Genomic DNA, 25,555 nt, shown 5'->3' on the forward strand with positions numbered 1-25,555 from the left:
CATCTATCATCCCATCACAGGCCATTAGGCCTATTTACCATGAATATTTAAAGATCAATTAAGTTTCTGAATATGATTATCCTATTTGTATGCATGTAACATTTTTGTATCTGAAGTTATGAATATTGACTATGTATCTGCATTTCACATGCAGTCACACCTGATCGGAAGCATCTTGCCTAGTGGGTGTCAATCTAAATAGCAGGTTGTGACGGGCCCATTCAGTGTAATGGGCCATTAGTAGGATTCCGTGTCTTTCTGCGACTGCCGTGACTTCTACAGCAGCCAGTGTGGCAGACTCCAGGGCCACCCAAGGGCTGCTCAGGTAGCCCTGGGGACAGCCACATCAGCTGCTAATTCATATCCTATCTTTCAAGTATCTAAGGCTTAGTTTGCAGTTTTGTTTATTTACTAGGTAATCTGCTTTGATCTGTTTGCTATCACTTTATAATCACTTAAAATCTATCTTTTGTAGTTAATAAACTTGTATATGTTTTAATCTAACCCAATGTGACTTTGACTGAAGTGTCTGGGGAAAATCTCAGCTTGGCTTAACACAAGTATACTGTGCATATCCCTCTCCACATTGAGAGAGGGGTGGACATATTAATGAGTTTACACTGTATCCAGTGCAAGATGGTATAATTTTGGGTTCATACTCTAAAGAGGGGTATGTGCCTGGGGATCTGAGAAATTGGCTGGTGTCTGCTGTTGGCACTCAGGTAGCACCATCTGCTGTCGTGTTGGGTGATAACAGGGCCTGGGTGAGGCTGGCTGTGTCCCCAACACAGTTGTGTGTCTTAGAGGCACAGCAGTTCCCACAGCTCCCAGACTGCACCCCAGGGGAGACAACCTGTCACATAGGGCTTTTGATCTGACCAAATGGCACCAGCAAACAGTAGGTCATCTTTCCCCTCTCCCATTCTGCTAGTGAAACTCCTTCCTCCTTACCCCCACTCCGTTCCTTCTAGGCAACTCTGAAATAATTTTGGATGGAAGAATAAAGATAAGTCAGTAAACCAATACAAACAGATAACTCTATTAAAAGGTCAAAAAGAAAGTCCAACAAAATGAGTTGCTATTGCTACCACCTTCTTTAAAGACCAGACAAGTCTACATATGAATCTATAACCAGACTGACCACTTTTTACTAGCAGTACCATCTTAATTCAACATCCTAGAAAACAATAAAAACAAACGTTTGTTTCATTGATATACTGTCAAAAATACAACAATTCACCCCTCTCTCATAAAGTATGTGCTAAAATTGATTAGTAAATTACTATAAACCTTCATAACTCCAGTGGGACCAACTACAGATCTGACATACTATCTTTGCATTCTTTGAAAGCAGGAAGTCTAGCAGGTTGAAACCCTAAAGGAATTGGAGTAACAGAATTCTATTACACTGTAAAAGAATGAGATTATACCCCACTTAATTTTGAAAATCCATTCTATTTTAGGTCTTTTACTATGTATTGCAAAACCTTGCCATCATATCTGGTCCAACCCCAATGACTTTAATGCAGTTGCACCACAAGTTGCTGAGGGCAGTCAGGTGCTTTAATAAAAGGATGAAGACTTACGCATGTAGAGGGTGAAATTCACCCCTGTGCAGAGGGCCAGCACAAGACCTATTCATCACTTAAATTCTATATAGGGTGTGACAGGTTGGGTCACAGAAACGCCATTGTGACTGCCAACTGATGTGCTGGGACTACCTCTGAGCCCGTTTTCCCTGCCAGCTTGGGACTTCAGTACCCTGCCTTGTTGAGCCAGACACACTAGCCTGCTACAAACACAGGCCCAGGTCTGAACCACATCCCCCAAAAGCTGCAGGCTTAACTGAAAATAGCTTAAGAATTGCTCCTGTCTAACAGCCAGATATCCAGCTTCCAATGGGATCCAAACCCCAAATAAATCCATTTTACTCTGTAAAAAGCTTATACAGGGAAAACTCAAATTTCTCGCCCTCTATAACACAGAGCGAGAGATGCACAGCTGTCTGCTCCCCCAGGAATTAATTACTTGCTCTGGGTTAATTAAGAAGTAAAAAGTGATTTTATTAAATATAAAAAGTGGGATTTAGTGGTTCCACATAATAACAGACAGAACAAAGTAAGTTACCAAGCAAAATAAAACAAAACTCGCAAGTCTAAGCCTAATACAGTAGGAAACTAAATGCAGATAAGTCTCACCCTCAGAGATGTACCGATAAGCTTCTTTTACAGACTAGACTTCCTCCTAACCCCCGTAGTTACTGTCCTTTGTTCCAGGTTTTTTTTCAGGCATCTCTCGGGGTGGAAAGGTTATCTTTTGAGCCAGCTGAAGACAAAATGCAGGGGCTTCCAGGGCCTTATATAGTCTTTCTCTTGTGCAACATCACAGCCACAAGATGGGGGTCTCTAGCCACCTGGGCAAGTCACATGTCTATGAATGATTCAGCTTTTTGCAGGCTGACGCCATTGTTTACATGTTAGTTTGAGCATTCCCAGAAAAGCTCAGATGTGGATTGGCCTCTCTCAAAGTCCACTGTTAAGTACTCCCAATTACTTGAATAACCCCTTCACACTATGTTGACAAAATCTGTCTTATGTGCTTCCTACAGCAAACGCTTTAAATACAAGCATAGAGCCAACGCTCATAACTTCACATATCAAAATGATACATGCATACAAATAGGATGAATATATTCAGTAGCTCATAACCTTTGCAAAGATGTTACATAAAACATATTCAAGTTATATCATATTTATACTAATAAGCATATTTCTATAAAGCATTACGGGGTGCAATGTCACATAGGGCTTAAATTGGCCTTTAGTATTGTATAGACTTTGGGCTAGCTCTATGCACAAGTGTGAATTTTACCCAAACTAAGATGAGGACCAAATGCATAGCTGAGCAAACACTGCAATAAATAAATATACAAACACCCATTCAAATTTGAAAATGATTTTGTTTTAGCCATGCTTACATGAACATTTGAATGACTGATGTTTTCTTTTAAAACTTTTTTCTATTGTAAATATTACAGGGCTATCATGTACATAGGTTATTGAAAACAAAAGAAAAGCCTTATCAGTCTAAGCAAGAATGGCACTATACCTACATAATATCACAAATGCTTGTGGAAGGTGATTTCAGTGTCTCATTACAGAATATTCAGGGTAATGGCATTTTTAACTTGCACATCTTGCTAGTCTTGCTAGAAGTCCCCATACACTCCTCCAGTCAGGGAACCTACCACATGACTTATATGAACATTACTAAGCAGCACAGCTCTAATTTTGAATATCCCAGATCAAATATTTGCAACATTGTTTTCAGTTGGGCTATAGAGACAAAAACAATAAAACGTGGTGAATTTGAATTCTGTACATAGCTATTTCATAAGAAGAAAAAGGTTTATAGAGGTCATCTGATTAATTTATCCTATTTGTTATACTGTAGCCAGATATACTATTTTGTTTCATAATATATTATGAGCATAAATATTCATGTGGTACAATGTACATGCAATTTAACAATCAGCACTGATGCATATAATCATTAACAATTTATGTGTACTCAGAAAAAGCTACAATGGTCCAAAAATAGCTGTCCACTAGGATTCAGCGATTCCCAGTATTTAAAATACACAGGAAAAAGTATATTGTTGTAAGATTCACCAAGTGTCCTGACAAAAGTATGGGGAATTTTGCAATCCTCCTCTGTACAAAGGTATGATTGATACACCTAATCCAGAAAAAAAAGTTGTATTATACATTTAGGACCATCATGTTATCAATTGAGGTGCTAATCGCACTCCTTGCTCAGTTATTCTCAGCTATGATTGGCATATACCATCCATTTTTCTGCCCCATCCTGATGCTGTTACCAGGGTGAAGCCTGGCATCCTCTCCTGATGATACCAATGCATTTGTGGGAACTGAAGCAAAGGCATACACTGATTTGTACATCCTAAAGTATTGTATGCAGCACTAGATGCAAATGGAGAATGGTAATTCCCATTGCTTTATTTGAATGAGGCAAAAATATTACACAACTTTGTTTAAAAGTACTCCAAACTCCATGAGTGAATATGCTAATAGAATAGGGATAGCTCACATTCTCATATAAAGGGTATATTAACATCTCACAGATAAATTAGAATCACTGCGCACTCACTGTCATCAAAGAATTTTTAAAAAGCGTGCTGGAAAAAATTAATATTGATGTGTAAAATATGCTGTGAAATGTTCAAGGTTCAAATGGTTTTCTGGAAAAGTAACAGCTGTTTTTATATGGAACTTATATCTTAACATTAGATGTAATGCTTGTTGGCTGATTGGAAGGTGGGTTAGAAAGACACGTGTAGATATTTGTATTTTATAATTTTTCCTATGAAGGCTGACTCATAGTGGAGTCTTTAACTGTGTAAGAGGGTGTCGATTTTGACCACTCAGGAGCTAGCATGTTGCCTCCAGTTCTTCCTTTTTAGATTATTCTAAGAGAGAAAAATCAAGGCTCTAAAACTTTTCTAGTCTTTTGTTTTTAAGTGTTTCAGGAATGGCTGGGGCTTCTTGCATTTCTTTCACTGCTAGGAAATTTCCTTCTGATAATCAGCCTAAATTTTCCTTTTCTTAATTTCTTCCCATTTCTCTTAGAATTAGCGCAAGACAATATTTCAATTTCTCAATGGTGTTTACATCTTTCAAAGGGGTTTGGTGGTTATGCCTCCCTGTTACATGTCACTTAGCCACCTTCTACAAATAAGGCCAGATTCATACCTCATCTACTTACCTTTTGTGCTCCTCTAGTGGCCCGAAGGGACTGTACAGTTAGCTCTATCAGCCAGCTATGGATTCCCAGCCTGGGAATTCCTTGTCACTGGGAGAATGTATTGTGGGAAAGTGGGTAAATGGCCAGGGAGTGGCGGGATGTTGCTGGGAGTACTGCTGCATTCTGGTGTTTCAGGTCTGCTGTAATGGCCCCTGCCTCAATTGAGAAACTTCCTGAACCAATTTAACTGGTTCAGGAACCCAGCTCAGCTCCTTGCTGACCACAGAATTTAGGAGTTGTAAAAGTGGCTTGAAGCCACCTTTACTGCCCTCTCCTCAGCTGTGCTGACAAGCTCAAACTCTACTGCAGACTGATTCTAATCTATTTAAGTTTTCAATCCTGTCTGGATGAGCTCTCCCCGACATCTAGTGGTGAGCTGTGGAAAAAGACTTCAGGAGCTGATCTTGTTTGCATGGATACGCCCACACTGCCTAGGTGCTCAGCATGATGGGACTGCTTGCCCAAATGATCACTTGTGGCTGGTGTTGGATACCCAGTTTCCTTGCTCTTGGGGCAGGAGTAATAAAGGGTTGTTATCCTTGTTGTATGAACCAAGGGCAGCAGAACTGTACCTAGCACACCCCAATAGAGGGACTCACCCTCAACTGGACAGCACTCGCTGGGCAGGGGACATGGGTTCCAAAGCCCAGTGAGGAGAAAGGGTGAGGATAGGTACCTGCACTTGCTGGTGTAGGTCCTGTTTAAGGGTTGTAGACATCATTTGACCCTTCCTCTGTCTATGGTATGATAAGAGCCAATTTGGACTCAATTGTGAGTCTTGTTACATGCTGTAGAGCTGAAATCACTGAGACCTGGGTCTAAGTACTAGACCTACTTTAGGGCAGTGTCTCTATTGCAAGAGGCTGCCCAGTGTGTACCAGCAATGAGACTCCCCCACTGACAGCTGAAATCAGTGAGAGCTGTATTAAGTGGGGCAGGGCCCTGAAGACATCTTGTTGAGCAGGCAGCTGGCGGAGAGGCACGGCAAGCGACCACTATGGCGGCTGGCAGAGAGGCATGGCAAGCAGCTAGCAGGGATGTGTAATATTATAGGTGTTGCTGGTGGTGCCACCTATAAGGAATTAAGGTTGTCCAACACTTTCTATTATAAGATCTTGTTGTTTACATCTTTTTGGCAAACTTTAGCGTGCCTCAGGCTGAATTATTTTGGAAAGGTTCTGCAAAAATGATTCACGGGTTTCTGAGAAAGATTAGGGAAAAAATAGTGTTTTGCCCTTGTCCAAAAAACCCTATTAAAACTAGGCCTGCCGACAGCAATTCCGGGCCCAAAAATAGTCAATGGGCCCTCATGCACGCACAAGCTGCACCTGCGCAGACGCGGTCTGCCTGACATTTGGGTGGTGCTGTGCCTGCACTGGCTGGTGCCCAGCGAGCTGCCGGCTGCGCTGCTGGGTGCGCTCTTCTGGCATGGCCAGGGCTTCCACATGCCCGCCCGGTAGGGTTGCCAACTGTCTAATCTTGTAATCCCAAAGACCCTTCCCTTGCCCTGCCCATTCCCCGAGGCCACGCCCTGTCCCACCCCTTCTCCGAAGCACTGCCCCTGCCCATTCCACCCCCTCACCCTCCCTCACTTTCACCAGGCTGGGACACAGAGTTTGGGAGAGGGAGGGAGTGTGGGGTGCGAGCTTTGGGAGGGAGTTTGGGTGCAAGAGGGGGGTGTGGGGTGCAGGATCTGGGAGGCAGTTTGGGGGCGGGCTCTGGGCTGGGGCAGGGGGTTGGGGTTCAAGAGGGAGTCAGGGGCTTGGCGTTTACCTTGGGCGGCTCCCAAAGCAACCGGCACACCCCTCTTTCAGAGGATCCTAGGCAGGGGGCCTAGGGGGTCTCTGTGCGCTGCTGCCCGAAACCACCGCCCCCATAGCTTCCATTGTCCACATTTCCTGGCCAATGGAAGCTGCAGAGTTGGCACTCAGGGTGGGGACAGCCCATGGAGACCCCCTCCCCAGGGGTCGCAGGGACATGTTGGCTGCTTCTGGGTGTGGCGTGGAGCGAGGGCAGGCAGGAAGCCTGCCCTAGCCCCATTGCACTGCCGTGAGCCCCCAGACCCTTTTAAATTGTCTGGGCCCCTGGGCAATTGCCCCCTTGTAGAACTTTATATTAGGTTTCTGTGATGTTCTCTAAGTTTCTGTATTATGTGATGTTAATGTTGTACTGTTTATATAGTTTATATGATGCTTATGTAGACTTAGGACAATGGATGCCATTTTGTTGGCTTTGCCATTTTGAATATAGCTAAACGGCTGTTTGGACTCCATATTGTAAGCCCTTCTTTATCGAACTTTGGTGCCCTTTTTCCATAATGGCAGGGAAAATGCCAGAAGGGTCTTGCACACTAGGGCTTTCACGCACTAGAGTTTAAATAAGGCCGCCGCGTCCAGCATTGAATGCTGTACGCCACAGAGGCAGCCTGTAAGCCGGTTATATGCAGGCACTCCGAGAGTCAACATCTGTCATCGATACTCACCTGCAGATCATCGAGGAGTGTCCTGGGCTGTTCCACCTGCTCCATCAGGTTCCATGTTCCTCCTGCTAGACACCATCTTCAGCAGTGGAAGGTCCAAAACCTAATGGCCACTGCAATAACCTGGGTTGAGACCAGCTGTCTGCTGTCCAATCATGACATCACTCTGCAAGTAGATGTAAGCAGTGTCAGGATGAGCTCCACCCTGACATCTGGTGGTGAGGTGTGGCAAGTTGTGGAAAAGAACTTCAGGGGCCGATCTCATTTGCATAGGCACACCCACCACGCCTAGAATGAGACCATAGCTGCCCAAATGGTCACTCTGGCTGCTGTGGGATCCCCAGTGTCTCTGTTATTGGGGCAGGAAGAATAAATTGTTATTACCCTGATTATGGGAACTGTGCTTGGAACTGTACATGGCCTTTTGTTATGATGGAGGGATTCACCATCAACTAAGTAGCACTCGCTAGGCAAGGGTCATGGGTTCCAAAACTGTGTGAATGGAGAGAGGCTGGGGACAAGTATTAATACTTGGTGGTATGGGCCCCTTGGTGAGGGCTTTACATGCTAATTGCACTTCCTCCTCTCTCCACTGTGGAATATCAGAGCTAATTTTGATTTCATTAGAAGTCTAGTTATAGGCTGCTGAGCTCACTTTGGGCTGACAGTGCACCAGCACTGGGGCTCCCCTACTACAAGCTGAATTCACCTAAGAACTGAAATCACTGAGTGTTGTGTTAAGTAGTGGGGGAGCCTGAAGATATATTGTGGAGCAGTTTGCGGGATGGCTGGAGTGCCTTGTGGACAGGCTGGTGAAGCAGTTCGACGCGGAGCAGTTTGTGGATGGCACGAGCTGCTTGTGGGCCGTGGACCTGAGCGAAGGAGTTCGTGGGGTGGCTGGCGGAGCGGAGCGCCGCTATGGAGTTATGGGGCGGTCAGCTTCAGATCATGTAAGGTGCCTCTTACCCCCGTCCCATTTCCACTCAGGTTGGGAGGTAAAGCTCCGCAGATAAACTTTCGAACTCTGGGGCTGCCCTGACCAGGGACAGAGACTTTTGGGGCATTGGACTTTTGGGACTTTGGGTGATTTGGGGTTGCTGGACTCAAGAACCAAAGGGAAAAGGGCATGCCCCAATTTGCTTGGGGTGGGTTTTTTTTTGCTCATGGGTTGTGTTATGAATCCTGTTGGTGGTGTTTCCCCAACATAATGCCACATTGTTTCTCTCTGTTATTAAAAGGCTTTTGCTACACTCAGACTATGTGCTTGCGAGAGGGGAAGTATTGCCTCTTGGAGGCGCCCAGCGGGGGTGGTATATATTTGTCCCAGGTCACTGGGTGGGGGCTCGAGCCGGTTTGCATTGTGTTATTGGAATGGATCCCCTAGATATTGAACCCGGCCCTTGTTGCTGCCAACTCTGACGGGCAGAAGGGTTACATATAAAATGGACTTTAGTACAGATATCCATAGCTTATTCAGGGTTGTACAGGAGCCAGACTTCAAACCCAACTGGTTCAAAGCCACTGAGTCATTTTACTGTTCTCTGTTTATCCCTTGGGTTCCCAGTTGTGTTTGTTTCCCTAAATAAAATCTTTTTTTACCTTCAATCTGGGTCCAGTTTTCACTAATCTGGGGAGGCGGGTGGGCAGTGAGGATTTTTAACAGGTGATAGATACTGCGTCTGAGTCCAAACACCAATCTCTGATTTATTAGTTTTAACTGTTGTTAGAACACTTCGAGGACAACACCCTTTGTCGGCAGGCCTGCTTACAACCATTGTATTGAGAAACTCCAGTGCCTCCATGCTTTGGAGCAGGAACCTGAAATTCGGCAGGGGCATCACCCTGGTGTCAAGGCTGAGCCTTTTGCTGTTGCTATGGAAAACTACCCAATTTTGCCCAAGTTATAAGCCTTTGAAAAATCTCAGTTTGCATGTGATCTGTAGAGGCGTCTTAGAGTTTGGCAACCAAATTCTCCAGATTCCATCTGCATAGGAGCTCTGGGGAGATGACAAATTATCTGTGTGACTGGATTGGGTGTGCACCATTCACAAAGAATTGAGCATGCTCCAGGCCCAGGCATGCAGGGACTAAGCAGGATTTTTCCTACAATGGTTCCTCCCAGCTTCCACAGGCCAATGTGGTGCCAGACATGAAAACACAAAGCAGGGAGACCGTACCAGGCATTGTGGAGGATGAAGCTGACTGACTGAAATACACAGGGGTGCCTACCCTGGAGGGGAGAAGGGAAGTGTGGAAGGAGTAGATTGGGACAAGGATCCTGGGTGTTGGGGGAGACACAGGGAGCTGGTGGGATAGATACAGAGGTGGAGTGGGCAAGAAGACTACTTTAAACATTACATATTCTGAAAAATCAGGTCCTAGGCATTTCAGACCAGGCACCTAAAATTAGTGAATACTTTGGACGTTTATCTCTGTGTGCTTTAGCTCCCCATCTCTAAAATGGTACAGTACCACCCCATCTCACAAGGGCATTGTGGAAACATTCATTAATGTTTGTGAAGCACTCAGATGCTATAGTGATAAGCATCACAGGAAAGTCCCTGAGGAAATTGGTAATTCTGTATTCGGAGCAGAGGTTGAACAACATGCAATAAATAAGGCATGGAGCTAAACACAGACCAAGGAGAAAACAAAATATATAATAGCTGATCATTAAGTGAGCAACATGCATTGTATGCACTGAATGACTCAAGGTCCAGTGGAAAAAACGGTGTGATTATGTAATTATAGAATGTATCATAATGCATATGTACAAACTGGCCAAATTAAGGTTGCAGCGGCACTTGACTTTGCAACATTAAAGTTCTTTTTTGTGGGTAATACGGTATACAGTACATAGAGGAACTAATACCTTCTTGCTCTGTGATATGAAAAAAATCACATTGCCACACTGTTTTGGTATTTGGTATTTTTTGTTTGTTTGTTTTCAATTACACATTGCAAGCTTGTATACAGTTGGGTTTTCACTATCACCTTGAGTTCTTTTTCAGCATTATTGGTTTCCCAGTTTCTTTCTCTCTCATTTGCCTATCTGTGTTTTGGGTTATTTCCCCACCAAGATCTACTAATCTGCATTTTCCCAAGATGAGTCTCATTTTGTTATATCCAGCCTCTGTAGGTCCCTTTCTATTATGCTATCCTTACTGGATTTTTTTTTTAAAAGCTGACATTGTTCTTTTTAAATACTGATTTGAAAAATAGTTGGCTATTGACAAGAATTGAGATGACAGATGAGAAAGGAGAAAAAATGCTGGGAATTCAGTTATACCAATGTACATAAACTAAAATGACTGCAGATGTTCTAAGCCTTCAGACATGCATGCATGAGAGTTCCATAGATATCTCTTAGGAGAGAACTGGGCTCAGTATATCTCAGCGGAGAGTGATTTTAAATCAACAATTCTAGGTGCTTAGCTAAGCAACTTCCACCAGTTAAGAGGTCTGACTTTCTTTAAAACTTTGGCAGCCAACATATACTGTTTGAATGTTATTTTTAATTTATTTTAGTAGTTTCTAGGGAGTTTAAGACTTAATATAGGTTCTCATAATTTTAAACTTAATTTTTAAAAGGTTTGTTTTTTAAAAAGAAAAATGCATTAATCTACATCAAAGAAATCAAATGTAAATGTAAAAAAATGGGTATCACTGACGTTTATCCACTCTGATACATGTTGAAACAAACATACAGTGAAATCATCGAAAGTACAGGTTGACTAAGATAGAGCAATCAGTTAGACTTTATATATAGGTTCAGATATGGCATATATTCCTTTGTCCAACCAAAAGTAAGTGAGGGTCTTGCTGTTATATTCTGTGACACCAGATATGGCCACACATTTCTGAAGGATTTGCCAGATTAAGTAAAAACATGTTATAATTAACATTTTATTCTGTAGTCAAAGAACAAGTTTAAAACTGTGAATACTGTTGTTAGGAGTGACCATAACACCTTATGTCTGTTCTTTGACTTTGTTCTGATTTGTTTCTGTGGAATACTTTATTAAATGGTGTAATAGGTACTCCAAAGTATCTGAGACATAGATTAATAGTCTAGCCACATTAACACTAACCATGTTGGTTTGAATCTAAATGAAGTCCTAGAAATAGTTAAACTGTCTCATTAATTCCTTAAAACCAGTGGAAAGCCATAAGATAATTGTACCTAAGCACTATAGTATGTTGATATACTTCCCAACCTTTTAGAGAGAATAATAAATATATAATCTTCCTAATAAAAAAGAACAAAGATAAAGCTGACATTTTTATGATGTAAGGCCAGAGTACAAAATATGCCCTTTTTAGTAGAATAATAATTTCCAAATAAACTAACACTGTACATTCCCAGTTATGTATTTGAGAAATTTGCAGAAGTGGAATAGTGGAACAGGAAGCCTACAAAGATCTAGAAATAACTAACCTAGCTAAAATCCGCTGGGTCCCACAATGATATACAAACCACATAAAAATATTTAGAGGTGGGAGAAATATCCTTTCTGACTGTATTTGAATATTTTGAGCATTGAGTTTAGGGAAACAATTTACCTGATTTCTCTTCCCACAATAAAACCCAGGATACACATTGCAAGTTACCAAGACTTACTTAACATCTATGACACCAGTAAGTTAAGACTTATTGAAGCCTTATAAGTGGTTTTCATTTCACGTCTATTACTAGCAGTGTAGGCTGGATTCACTACTAGTCTTATCTGGTGCAGGCAGGTGAAAAATAGCTGTGTTTTGAAAAAATGTACTTTCCAGTGCCAGTGAAACGGACCATCTTTATTTTGTTTCTTTAGTTCAGTATCTTCTGAAGTTCATTTTAAGTTTATTTTAATAAGCATGAGTTTGTTTAAACCCTTACACTGAAGTAAAACATTTTTCTTTAAAACAAAAAAGTTTTTAGAACCTACAGCATTACAAGACTCCTTCATATCAATAGCAAATATCTAAAGTTGTTAATTGAAGTTCCACAATTTTAAAAATTGTTCCAGATTTTTTTTGTTTTGTTTTAGGAGATAGATCTGTAAGATTTCAATCCAGAGAGGGAATGAGCACTTTCTGCTAAGAACTGAAAACCTATAATTTGCTCTGAAGTGATCAGGAGTGGAGGACACTCATTCAGAACCTGAGAAGTGTCAACACCTTTCCTGAGGGAGCTCTTTGTTAAGCACTTCCTGCAACTGTTTCTGAACATAGCCTTGTCCAGACAGTCATATATGTTAGTCATACATGACAATTCCATGGTTTGTAGACCACTTCTTTGTCTTTTCTGGTGATGTGGCAATGCTGGGGGGGGGGGAGCAAAGCCTGAAAGAAAAATATGTATGATTTCATTCTTTCCTTTGTTTTCATTTCACATTTGAGAGCAACAAAGAGAAGGCACATTAAGCTAGATCCAAAAAGGGACTTGGGTGCCTAACCCAACATTTGAAATCTTCACTGAAATCTTCAAACCCCCCTGCTCAACTGTCCCTAGCCCTGTAGATGCCTACGTTTCCACTGGTGAGCATGCACAAGACCATCTAAGTCCTGATTCCACTGAGCTGCTTGGCACCTTAGCTCACACATTCTCAAATTCAGCATTCCCTCACCTGCAGGACCAGATCCACTAGGTGTGTTCTGAGCACACTTAACCTGCATAAAAGACAGCCAGTTTGTTTGGTTTTGGGTCTGGGTGGTGGTGATGGGGGTATCTGTCCACCCAGCCAGTAGCCCAGTAGTTAGGGTATTCATCATCCCTGCTCCAATGATTATTGAAGTCAGTTTGAGTCAGAAATTCTAACGAGCCCCAAAGAGCTTAGAATATGTTACAGTATTCATTTAGTCTGCAGTGGACACAGTGTAGAAATAAACTCAAACACTTCAAAGATTAACAGTCCTCACAGAACAGAGGCATGCTGAGCTAACAAATGTTTTACCATGATCAAATTAATAAACAACTCAAATAACTGATGAATCTTTCTGTTTTTTGCTACAGGGGCAAACTTTTTGGCCCGAGGGCCACATCGGGGTTGCGAAACTGTATGAAGAGCCGGGTAGGGAAGACTGCGCCTCCCCAAACAGCCTGGTCCCGCCCCCTATCCACCCCTTCCCGCCCCCTGACTGCCCCCCTCAGAACCTCTGACCCGTCCATCCCCTCTGCTCCTTGTCCCCTAACTGCCTCCTCCCAGGACTTCCCTCCCCCTATCCAACCGCCCTCCCACCGCCTGCTCCCTTACCATGCCGCTTAGAGCAGCAGGAGCTCACAGCCCCGCCGCACGGCCGAAGCCAGCCACGCCGCTCCACTGCCTGGCAGGAGCGGCGGGCCAGAGCGCAGCCGGCGCAGCGAGCTGAGGCTGTGGGGAAGGGGGGATAGCGGGGGGTGGAAAGGACTAGCTTCCCTGGCCGGGAGCTCAAGGGCCGGGCAGGACGGTCCCGTGAGCCGTAGTTTGCTCACCTTTTCTAGTAAAGGAATAGCATGCTTAAAAAACAACTTTTTTCAAAAGCTGCTTTCTATAAAGGAAAAAATAAATTGAAAAATACTTCTGTGCTGATAAATCATAAATGATTTATACACTAAACTTGATTTGACTGTATTCGCTAATGCCCCATAGCTAGACCCTGCTGCTAACACCATTGACACTTGACATGAAGTATTTTAAAATGAGCATTATAATATACCTTAAGATTTTGGAACAAGATCAGAATTTATGAACCAAGTCACAGTGAATACAAGAATAAGAGCCATTTAGAAGTAATAACATAAGGCTAGGTCTTTCAAACACTTACTCACATGAATATGCCACTGAAGTCAATGGGACTACTAATGTACCTAAATGCTAGTTATATAACTGCATCTTCCCAAGATCAGGACCTAATACTTGTAGCTCTCTGCTTATAAAATAGGCTTTAATACTCAGTATTGTGTGTGTCGGTTTGTACTATTGCTGAGGGTTTGTGTCTCTGCAATTGCTGAACTAACAGCATCTTAACTTATCGTTTGAAATTTCTTTGAATCTGTGTGAAAACGGCTAGCTATGTTTATACATAATGATCGCCTGTCCTTAAAATTTCTTCATTCGCTGTGGCAACAATTCACGTAGTAGTTTCATATCTTCCAAGAGCAAAACTCAAAAATCATTTATCACTTACATTTTTCTTCAGGCCAAAAACACCTTAATTAATGATTCTCCCCTCCATATCACAAACAGAGTTAGCAGTACATAAAGTTAATTAACTGTCAGAAAGAAACTTAATCCAAACGTTGATATAAAATGAGGGGAGAAGAGTGGTCTTGGGCTCCTTCCCCTCCCCTGAAAAATTCTGAAATGTAGATACTATTTAGAGGGTTTTAATGGTCCTAATGAGAGCCCGCTAAACACTTCACAGACTCTGCCAGTGCAGGGAAGAAGAACCAAAACAATTAAGATTTGCTTAAATTATGAGATTTAAAAATATGAAACTAAGCATGATTGGGGGCTCCTTGTGCCTTTTGAAACCTACTAGATCATTACTAAAAGGGTCCTCCCACAGAGCTAACATTGGCCTAATCTCAGAGCAGCGGTTCTCAACCCTCAGCCCGCATGCGGCCCAATTAGCACACGGCTATGGCCGAGCTCAGGCCCCAGGGCCTGGGTTGCTGCTGGCTCCGCACAGCAAGCTCTGGGGTCTAGGCAGCTGGCAGGCTCAGGGTCTGGGTGGCAGACTACCACCTGGTTCCCCACAGCAGGCTCCAGGCAGCTGGCTGCTGCCTAGCCCCGCAGGGTGGACTCATGGGTCCAGTCTGCTGAGCAGGCTCGGGGTCCAGGCTGCCAGCGTAGTGGCATGCTCAGTACAACCTACATAGGAAATTCTGCCAGGGAGCAGTTTGTGCCACTACACAGGCTGCTGCCCAGCTGGCTCAGGCTCCAGGTCCCAGCTGTTGCCAGGCCCCGCAGAGCAGGGTCTGGGGTTGCAGTGGGGTCTGGGTCCTCGCTTCCTGCCCAGCACTGCTCCGATGACCAAATAGCAAGTGTGAAAAATCGGGACAGTAGGTGGGTGGGGGTAATAGGTATCTATATAAGAAAAAGCCCCCCAAATCAGGATTGTCCCTAGGCACTGCACAGGGGATCCGGAGTCGAGGGCCCTGACCGCCACCCCCATCCTTGGCTTCTGGTTCCGCTCTGTGGAGGGCGCTGGGCATCGGGGTGCGTGTGTGTGTCTGTGGGCGGGTGGGAGATACTGTGGTTCTCAGCCTACGGCCCAGCTAACACTTTGTGGGCCACATCCGCGGCGCACAATGATAAACCAACCCTCAGAGCAAGGAACTGGGGCCAGCACGTGATTTCGGACAGCTGAAGAGCTGCCGGCCAGTGGCGGACTCCCATGGCCAGCACAGGGAGGGCGGGGGCGTGAGCCAGGGGGCCCCGCGCAGGGCAGGGCCGAGGAAAGCAGCAGCCCCGCCGCCGCACAGCGCCACTCCGAGTCCCTGCCCTGCGCCACGAGCCGGCCCAGGAGTGGACGCAGCTAAGCCCGCCCTCGCCTCGAGCCCGTCCCGCCTCCGGGGACCTGGAGCCCGGCCGGCCGGCGCGGAGTGGCCGGGGCTGAGACGACAGGCGGAGGAGAGAGGAGGCCATTCTCTCCATCTCCCCACAGCCACCGACACTGGGACCGGCCGCAGGGAGGGGCGGGGCCTACCGCTACCCCGCCTCTCTGAGCACGCAGTGGCCAGAGCTCCAGAACGGCCGCGGCCCAACTCGCGCGCTCCCCCCCGGAGATAGGGGAGGCGGTGCGCGCCCTAGTCACGTGTTAAACGGGGCGGGGCCTCTTCGTCACGTGACCGAGGGGACCCGGAGCTCGCGCCCCAGTTCGGAAGGGAAGATGGCGGCGGAGAGGGAGCCCCCGCCGCTCGGGGACGCCAGGCAGCCCGAGCTCGAGGAGCTGGAGGACGGCGAGGATTTGTTCACCAGCACTGTGTCCACCCTGGAGGTGAGAGGCGAGGCCCTGCTCCCGCGTGACGTCCCTGTCATCCGCGGGGCCGGGCCCCCGCCGCCTTTTTCGTGCCCTGCGGGGCAGAGCCGCCGCAGCCGCCGGGCCCAGGGCGCCCGGTACCCAGAGAGCGCTGACCCGCCCGCATGTCGGGGGCCCCAGCGTCCCCACACCGGCCTCCGCCCTGCTCCGGTGACTAGTGACAGGCAGCCCTGCCCCCAACCTGCCCCGGTGCGTTGGCGTCTTCTGACAGTTCAATCCTTGAGGGGGCCATTTAGGGATCTGGGGCAAAAATTGGGGATTGGTCCTGCTTTGAGCAGGGGGTTGGACTAGATGACCTCCTGAGGTCCCTTCCAACCTTGATATTCTATGATTCTATGATTCTATGATCCCTTCAGAGCGACCTCCCCCCCCCACCCCCCGAGCCGGGTAGCGGTCCCCCCCCTTCCCTGCTGCGGTGTGCATCCCCTGAGCGGGGGAGTCACTTCTCTGCAGCTGTCATCCCCTGCCAGAGCGCTCTCCCTCCGGTGTCCCTGGCTCCCTTCCCCGGGGAGCCCTCCGCTCCGCTGCCGGGATAATCATGCTGTCGTTTCAGAAATAGCTACCTGTCTCTTCTTCTTCTGCCAGATGTTCTTTCTTCCCCCACATCTGTCTCTCTCCTGGAATAACCTCTCATTCCCCTTTATAACGTTGCCTACCCTAGATCTCACTTTCTGCATCTCCCCAGTCCATGGCCTGAAAACATAACCCACTTCCTTCCAAGATAAAAATCCCCCTCTCTTGCCTTTCTCAAGGAACCTATATGTTTACTCCTTAAAATTCTTTTGTTCCTTCTCTTTAATGCTGGCATTGAGCAGCTCCTGGGAGCTCGTCACTGTCTGGAGATTCTCATTTTGATGCAGTTTAGTGTCATCTGTCTCTTTTTAGGGGCAGATGGTACTTATCGCTAGTTAGAGAGATGCATCCATATCAGGGCTTTTGAAACGTACAATTACCATGTTATTTTTTCAGTAACTTAAAACTTTGTGCAGCTATTGAAAAGTCTAAACCTGTCTTGCTTTGTTTGTAAACAACCCATCTCTCCCCTCTCCTCCATTAAATATAATTGATTTTTTTTTTAAATAAGCAGTGTGTACATACTTTAAAATTTTTTTTATAAAATGATAGCTTTCCTCTCCTCTGTAATTGGTTCTGGTTTTGTTTTCAGTGTGCAGAACTGTAATGGACAACATTAAATGTCCTGTTCATGCAGACATCTATCTAAAATGTGAAATGTTCCTGTTTTTGTTGAAGGAAGCTTCCTGCCCCTGAACTTTACAGTAATGGGTCAGTGTGTTCAGTTCATATGTGGTCTACCTTTATCAATGTTATCTTCCTGTAACAAAAATATAGTAAATTATGTTCTCAAACACATAATAAGGCTCATAAATGTATTTTGAGGAGAATTCTCTCTTTAGAGTTTTAGTATTTAGCCTTTTATTTGTAAATATGCAGTTTGTGGGCAATTTTTTTCAGAAAAATAAATGTGCAAAACATAGTCATAGGCCCACTTATGTACGTATATAAAATATTCAGTTTGTTTGACCAGATTGTTTGTTTGACCAAACTAATAGGTCTGTATATATTTTAGTACTTTTAGATGAACTGCATTAAAACACAAAAAGTAATGCTTACTTGTCTAGAATAAAACTACAAACTCAGAGAGAGGAGTGATGGAATTTATGGCTAATCCATCTCCATACAACAACAAAAAATCTTTTTGTATTTAAACGTCCAGTCTTAAACGGACACAGTTAACTTCAAAATCACATTTCTGTGTGGAAAGCTTGGTACCTCATATGGTACAAATAACACTAAAGATTATTGTAACTGAAAAACTGACAAAAGTTCAGTTTGTGTACATAGTGCATTTGACAGCATTCTGCATACAGTGTGTTTGTTTCACTGTTTCTCCAAGTAGTCCATTGGAAGAAAGTGATTAGATGAAAAGAGCCTTATAAACATGAGTAGAGTAGAAGAAAAAGCCTTGATTTTTTTTATCGAGATTTTTTTAGAACTATTTGTTAAAAGAATTACTAACTCATTTGAATTGACTAATTTAAAAAAAGTGTTCTTTTGAGGTTTCGGCAGAGAGTATGAAGTTACTTCTAATTAAATTTTCTGGGACTTTTGATTTTTTCCCCTCTTATGTACGAGTAAATACTGTCTCTCTTATAACCTTCCAACCACACATATCCAATGTTCATATGTAAAATGTTTTATATGTCAGAAAAAGCCAGTTCATTTACAGGCAGCAGGGTTTTTTTTGCAGGGGGAGGGGGGCGGGGGGAAACGACGTGTGTGGGATAATGGCTTCAGTTATAATTTTGACAAAGTTCAATTTTATATATAGTCTACAAAGTCCTGCCTAGTCTGAAACTAGATTTAAACTCTTTAGGGCAGCAGCTCTGTCTCTTTTTCTTTATTCTAAGGTACCTAATACACTTGATTGCTGTAAAATAATTAATAGGTCACACTCTTGGCCTAACAACCTGATAATATTGCTTTACATTAGCCTGCTGTATTAAGAGATTATGAAACTTGTGCTTTTAAATTCTGTGGCTCTAACAACTTTCATATTGTACCTGCTTTGGTAATATTTCTTAGACTCTTTAGGAGTGTTATTTTTAATAAAAAATAAAACAAAACCAACTTTGAGTGTCCTTCATAGTTGGTGGTTAACATTTATTGCACACTTACCAGCCAGAGACTGATATTGGGGAGAAAAGGGATGGAAGATGGTGGGTGGGAGGGCACACTGAAGTCCCAGGATAACTCCAATGAAGGTGAAAACATCCTCTTTCTTCATCGCTAATTGATGGGGAAGGGAGATATCCCAACTACCCGAGTGCTGACTATGGATCCTTCAGAGGTGGGGACTCCCTCTCTTGTTTTGGCTCCTAGATGTCTGTTGAACTTGACTCTCACTCTTCACTCCTCTTCAGGCTGATCACAGGAGAGTCTTCCCACTCTTTATTTTTTCATCCCTTCCCTTTGCTTCTGGATGGAAGAAGAGTAAACAACAATTTCTTTCTGCTGATTCTTTTTAGTTTTTCTTGGGTTTTTTTGTTATTAAAATTTGCCTTTCCCTCTCTTAGCATAGTCTTTTGTTTCCCCTCACCTTTTGCTTTTTGTTGCCATTCGCATACCACAAGATCATGCCCTTCATTTTCTGTTTGGTGGAAGTAAAGTCAAGAGAATGAATGAAAACTCTTTCAGATACCATGCTTCAAATTTAGATTTAAAATGTTTTAAAATGTCTGTGTATTTATTTAGTTTTACCCTGCAAAACAAACATTGTTAACTGAAATATGTTTTCTCCAGTGAATAATATTAACTTTTTACAAAGTGTAACACAAGACCATGACACTTAAAGAAAACTAAATGTAAGTAGTGTGAAAACTACTAGTTCAGGAAACTTTGCCTTACCCATATTACACCTTGTACATCTTGGTAAACAGCAATATTGACATGTAAAAATTCACTGTACTGACTTCAATCAACCTTTCAGTTTTTTTGTGTATATCACTGTATACTGTAGTATGTAAAGCATGTTAAGAACATAAAAACGGTCATACCGTGTCAGACCAAAGGTCCATCTAGCCCAGTATCCTGTCTTCTGACAGTGGCCAATGCCAGGTGCCCCAGAGGGAATGAACAGAACAGGTAACCATCAAGTGATCCATCCCTTGTCACCCCTTCCCACCTTCTGGCAAACAGAGGCTAGGGACACCATCCCTGCCCATCCTGGTGGTAGCCATTGATTGACCTATCCTCCATGAATTTATCTTGTTCTTTTTTGAAACCATTTGTGATCTTGGGCTTCAGAACATCCTCTGGCAAGGAGTTCTACTGTGCACTGTGTGGAAAAAATACTTCCTTTCGTTTGTTTTAAACCTGCTGCCTATTAATTTCATTTGGTGACCCCTACTTCTTGTGTTATGAGAAGGAGTAAATAACATTACTTTCTCCACACCAGCCATGATTTTATAGACCTCTCTCATATCCCCCCTTAGTTGTCTTTTTTTCTAAGCTGAAAAGTCCCAGTCTTATTAATCTCTCCTCATATGGCAGGCGCTCCATATTTCTAAGAATTTTTGTTGCTCTTTTCTGAACCGTTTCCAATTGCAATATATCTCTTTTGAGATGGGGTTACCACATCTGCACGCAGTATTCAAGATGTGGGCGTATCATGAATTTATATAGAGGCAATATGATATTTTCTGTCTTACTATCTATCCCTTTCTTAATTATTCCCAACATTCTGTTTGCTTTTTTTGACTGCCGCTGCACATTGAGTGGATGTTTTCAGAGAACTGTCCACAATGACTCCAAGATCTCTTTCTTGAATGGTAACAGCTAATTTAGATCCCATCATTTTATATGTATAGTTGGGATTATGTTTTCCAATGTGCATTACTTTGCATTTATCAACATTAAATTTCATCTGCCATTTTGTTGCCTAGTCACCCAGTTTTGAGAGATCCTTTTGTAGACTGCCTGGGACTTAACTATCTTGAGTAGTTTTGTATCATTTGCAAATTTTGCCACCTCACTGTTTACCCCTTTTTCCAGATCATTATTGTGACATGCTGAAGGAATATAAGGGGTTAAAGATTTTACATATTAACCTTATGATCTGTGTGCATAAAACTTTGTATATGGTTAAATTATAGGCTCTGTATTCATACTCTGTATCCAGAACATTTGGAGGTTTTTGAGGCTTGGTGAAAGGGCACGAAGCACCCTATTATTGGGGAGTGGGAGCTGAAGTTATTGGGGAGTGGGAGCTGAAGCACTCATATTTTTATGCTTGAAACTTCAAGCGCCACATCACTGTTTAACTCTCTTAGCTATAAGTCTATTTGCTATAAGTATAAAGGTTAAGAAGCCAAATAGAGTAGAGCAGGGATTCTCAAACTGTTTCATAGTACTGGCTGCATCTTAATAAAAGATGGATTGCTTATTTCCCCTCTCACTCCTGGTCACAAACCATTCTTTTGGCAACTGCAGCAATTGCTTGCATGGAAAAGTAATATTAGGATTTTTGTTTTGTTAATTTCTTTATTGTTACAAATGTTTTGTTGTGTTTTTTTTAAAAAGTGAATTGCTATCTGCCTCTGCTCTGTCTATCTCCCCTCCCATCTTTTCTGTTCCCTCTGTTTGGGGCCTCCAGAGCTCAGATATCCACACCCCTTCTCCCCAGAGCCGAGCCACGGAGCCCCCAGCCCAGACACCAGCACCTCCTGTCCCCGTGGAGCCCAATCACAGGGCAGATCCAGGCCCAGACACCAGCAGCCCAGAGCCTTTACTCCCGCCAACTTTTTACTGTCCCGCTGGTGAACATGGTGTGGTATGGCCTTGCCCTTCCTCACCCTTTGCCAGAGCTGGGTCTCCCAGGCCCTCTTCCATCCCTAGGAGAATGAGGATCAAAGAGCATGCAGCCTCCAGGCCAGTCAGGGTGGGTAGTCCGCTTACTGCGAGCTGGGCTCTGCAGAGTCCAGTGGCATCTAATGGTGGCAAGAAATTCTGCGGGGAAAACAGAATTCTGTAAAATTCTGCATTCCACAGTGGCACAGAATTTCCCCTAGAGTAATATGCATGTGTGCATACACAACCCCCACTGAAGCAATTTCTGGGCCTTAGTTTTCCCCCCATGTAATCTTGCTCAGTTTTCTGATAATTTTCAAGTCTCCCCACTCCATGACCCTACTAGTAGTTTATGCTGCTCCGAGACATCAGCTCCGCTTCTTTTGGGTATTCTGTCTGCTTTGCTTGATACTTACAGGAGCAAAATAAGCAAGAGATTGAACACTTTCTGTTCAATCTAGACAGAATAAGGAGTGGAATAGAGAGGAATAACTGAATATGCCGAATAAGGGTGTGTGTGCAGCTTGGCTTATTAGTGAGGTTGAACAGTGTTGTGTCCCAGCTCCACTACATCCTTTCAATATTTGGTGGTGATTGAGTTTTAGTCACTACTGTAGCTTCTGAAAAGTTCGGTGACTTGGCCTTTTTACTACCTTCATAATTATCAGGAATAACACCTGTCTTTCTGAAGGCAGTGTAATTCTAATTTGGGCTCATTTGTTTACAAAACTGCAATCTTATGTATTTGAAAGCTTCAAAATAACTGTTTTAGCCTACAAACCTTTATTTAGAAGTTTTAGTCCTCTGGTTAATAGGTGTTTGTTTTAAAGCTTTTTTTTTTTTCTGTTAAATTACTTAGATATACTCTCAACTTGAACTCTAATTTAGCAGTCTTTTGTCTTGGAATTTATGTAATGTCTTTCAGACCAAAAGAACTCAAGCAGCTTTACAGTTAGATACAACAGGAAATATGTAGATCCTTAACCCATCTTAAAATGCAACAGCATCTATGATGAACATTTCATCTGTCTAACAGTGTCTAATATACTATCCATCAGTTTATAGACCAGAAAAGGAATTCATTACACAACTGAAATGAGGCATTTTTTGTAAATGTAATCAAATTTTGAATGTAATCAAATTGTTAATTCCTACTCGCTTTGTGAACAGAACCATGGGATATTTAACCAGCAGTGGCCAGTATATCCGTTTTCTTTCTAGATACCATCTGTGTAGGATTATCACTCCTGCGTTTTATGCCTCCAGCACAAGCTATGTGGGTAATTCATTTAGTTCTACTGGTTTTTGTCCTTCTGAGATGGCTGTAGGCTTGCTTGAGAACTCTGCCTCACAGAACATGTTCCCGTTTGGATTCACTGGGATTTATGTATGATTAGCACTTCAGGCAACTTATATTTAGATTCCTAATTTTAGGCATCCAAACGTTGGGCTTTAGTATCTAATGTATAACGTTCCCATTTTCCTTGGATAATGTGACGGGTGCAATTTTAATGGGCATCTGTAACAGGGAAGTGACCATTAATCATATTAATAGTCCTGTCCCCATGCCAGCCTCTTTCCATATCTACATGCCTAATCTTACAAAGCCTCTGTTTTCTTGTTTTAATGTGGAACAGTCCTGATAAGGGATCTCAACCTGTATTAGGTCCTTGGGCAATGCACTTCACTTTCTGGTTTCATTTCTCATCTGTGTCCTATGTAACACTGTTGCTAGTGGGTGATATCATTGTAGCTGTTCACATCTTTCACTGGCTAGATTGCTACTGAAGGATCATACATAGAGTACAGTCACTGTGAGGCAGACAATACTGTCTCCCTTCATGATGGCTTACTTGCTGGTGTTTGGAGGAAATTGTGGCATAGATGAGAGCAACATGACTCTAACTCAAGCCATATAAGACGGTGATGTAGTAGGTTGGGAGAAAACAACTGGAAGATGGCAATAGCTACTTGGAGTTGTGTCTGCTCACCATTCATTAATCATATGCACAGTCTAGGGATAGTGTTCTAGGATGATCACATTGCAGCAATGTCCAGGCATGCTTTTTATCCTCCTGAGCAGAATATTGTAACTGTTTCATAAGAACATAAGACTGGCCATACTGGGTCAGACCAAAGGTCCATCCAGTTGAGTATCCTGTCTACCGACAGTGGCCAATGACAGGTGCCTCAGAGGGAGTGAACCTAACAGGTAATGATCAAGTGATCTCTCTCCTGCCATCCGTCTCCACCCTCTGACAAACAGAGGCTAGGGACACCATTCCTTACCCATCCTGGCTAATAGCCATTAATGAACTTATCCTCCATGAACTTATCCAGTTCTCTTTTAAATCCTGTTATAGTCCTAGCCTTTACAACCTCCTCAGGCAAGGCGTTCCAAAGGTTGACTGTGCGCTGCGTGAAGAAGAACTTCCTTTTATTTGTTTTAAACCTGCTGCCCATCAATTTCATTTGATGGCCCCCTAGTTCTTATATTATGGTGACAAGTAAATAACTTTTCCTTATTCACTTTCTCCACGCCACTCATGATTTTATATACCTCTATCATATCCCCCCCACTTAGTCTCCTCTTTTCCAAGCTGAAGAGTCCTAGCCTCTTTCATCTCTCCTCATATGGGACCTGGTCCAAACCCCTAATCATTTTAGTTGCCCTTTTCTGAACCTTTTCTTATGCCAGTATATCTTTTTTGAGATGAGGAGAACACATCTGTACGCAGTATTGAAGATGTGGGCATACCATGGATTTATATAAGGGCAATAAAATATTTTCCATTTTATTCTCTATCCCTTTTTTAATGTTTCCCAACATCCCGTTTGCCATTTTGACTGCTTCTGCACACTGCATGGATGTCTTCAGAGAACTATCCACGATGACTCCAAGATCTTTCTCCTGATTAGTTGTAGCTAAATTAGCCCTATCATATTGTATGTATAATTGGGGTTATTTTTTCCAGTGTGCATTACTTTATATTTATCTACATTAAATTTAATTTGCCGTTTTGTGAGATCTTATTGACGTTCTTCACAGTCTGCGTTGGTCTTAACTATCTTGAGCAGTTTAGTATCATCTGCAAACTTTGCCACCTCACTGTTTACCCCTTTCTCCAGATCATTTATGAATAAGTTGAATAGGATTAGTCCTAGGACCGACCCTTGGGGCACACCACTAGTTACCCCTCTCCATTCTGAACATTTACCATTTATTCCTAACCTTTGTTCCCTGTCTTTTAAGCAGTTCTCAATCAATGAAAGGATCTTCCCTCTTATACCATGACAACTTAATTTACGTAAGAGCCTTTGGTGAGGGACCTTGTGAAAGGCTTTCTGGAAATCTAAGTATACGATGTCCACTGGATCCCACTGGAGTTCTTTATTTGGTAGCCTCTCTAATCTCCCTTAGCATTTCATCGTCACTATCACTGTCCTGGTCAGGTGGTCGATAATAGATCCCTACTGTTATATTCCTATTAGAGCATGGAATTACTATCCATAGAGATTCTATGGAACATGTGGATTCATTTAAGATTTTTATTTCATTTGATTCTACGTTTTCTCTCACATTTTGTGCCACCCTTCTCCCCCTCCACCCCCGCCCGCCCGACCTGTTCTGTCCCTCCAATATATTTTGTTCCCCGGAATGATTGTGTCCCATTGATTGTCCTCACTCCACCAGGTTTCTGTGATGCCTATTATGTTAATATCCTCCTTTAACATGAGGCACTCTAGTTCACCCATCTTATTATTTAGACTTCTAGCAATTGTGTACAAGCACTTTAAAAACTTGTCACTGTTTATTTGTCTGCCCTTTTCTGATGTGTCAGATTCTTTATGGCTAGGCAGCAGTTCTGCGGAAAA

The 25,555-nt window shown here is 43.3% G+C and overlaps 1 protein-coding gene across 1 annotated transcript in view; it reads left to right on the forward strand.

Annotated features, from left to right (window-relative positions):
• The first annotated feature begins 16,120 nt into the window (after positions 1-16,120).
• The window catches only part of SNX2 (sorting nexin 2), a 57,884-nt gene continuing 48,449 nt past the window's right edge, over positions 16,121-25,555 (forward strand). Inside the window, exon 1 of the mRNA XM_077817372.1 lies at positions 16,121-16,270. Coding sequence (XP_077673498.1) covers positions 16,163-16,270 — 108 coding nt within the window. The 5' untranslated portion in view covers positions 16,121-16,162. The remainder of the gene's footprint in view (positions 16,271-25,555) is intronic.

The sequence above is a fragment of the Eretmochelys imbricata genome, chromosome 5 (assembly GCF_965152235.1).
Source record: "Eretmochelys imbricata isolate rEreImb1 chromosome 5, rEreImb1.hap1, whole genome shotgun sequence".
Classification (NCBI taxonomy): domain Eukaryota; kingdom Metazoa; phylum Chordata; order Testudines; family Cheloniidae; genus Eretmochelys; species Eretmochelys imbricata.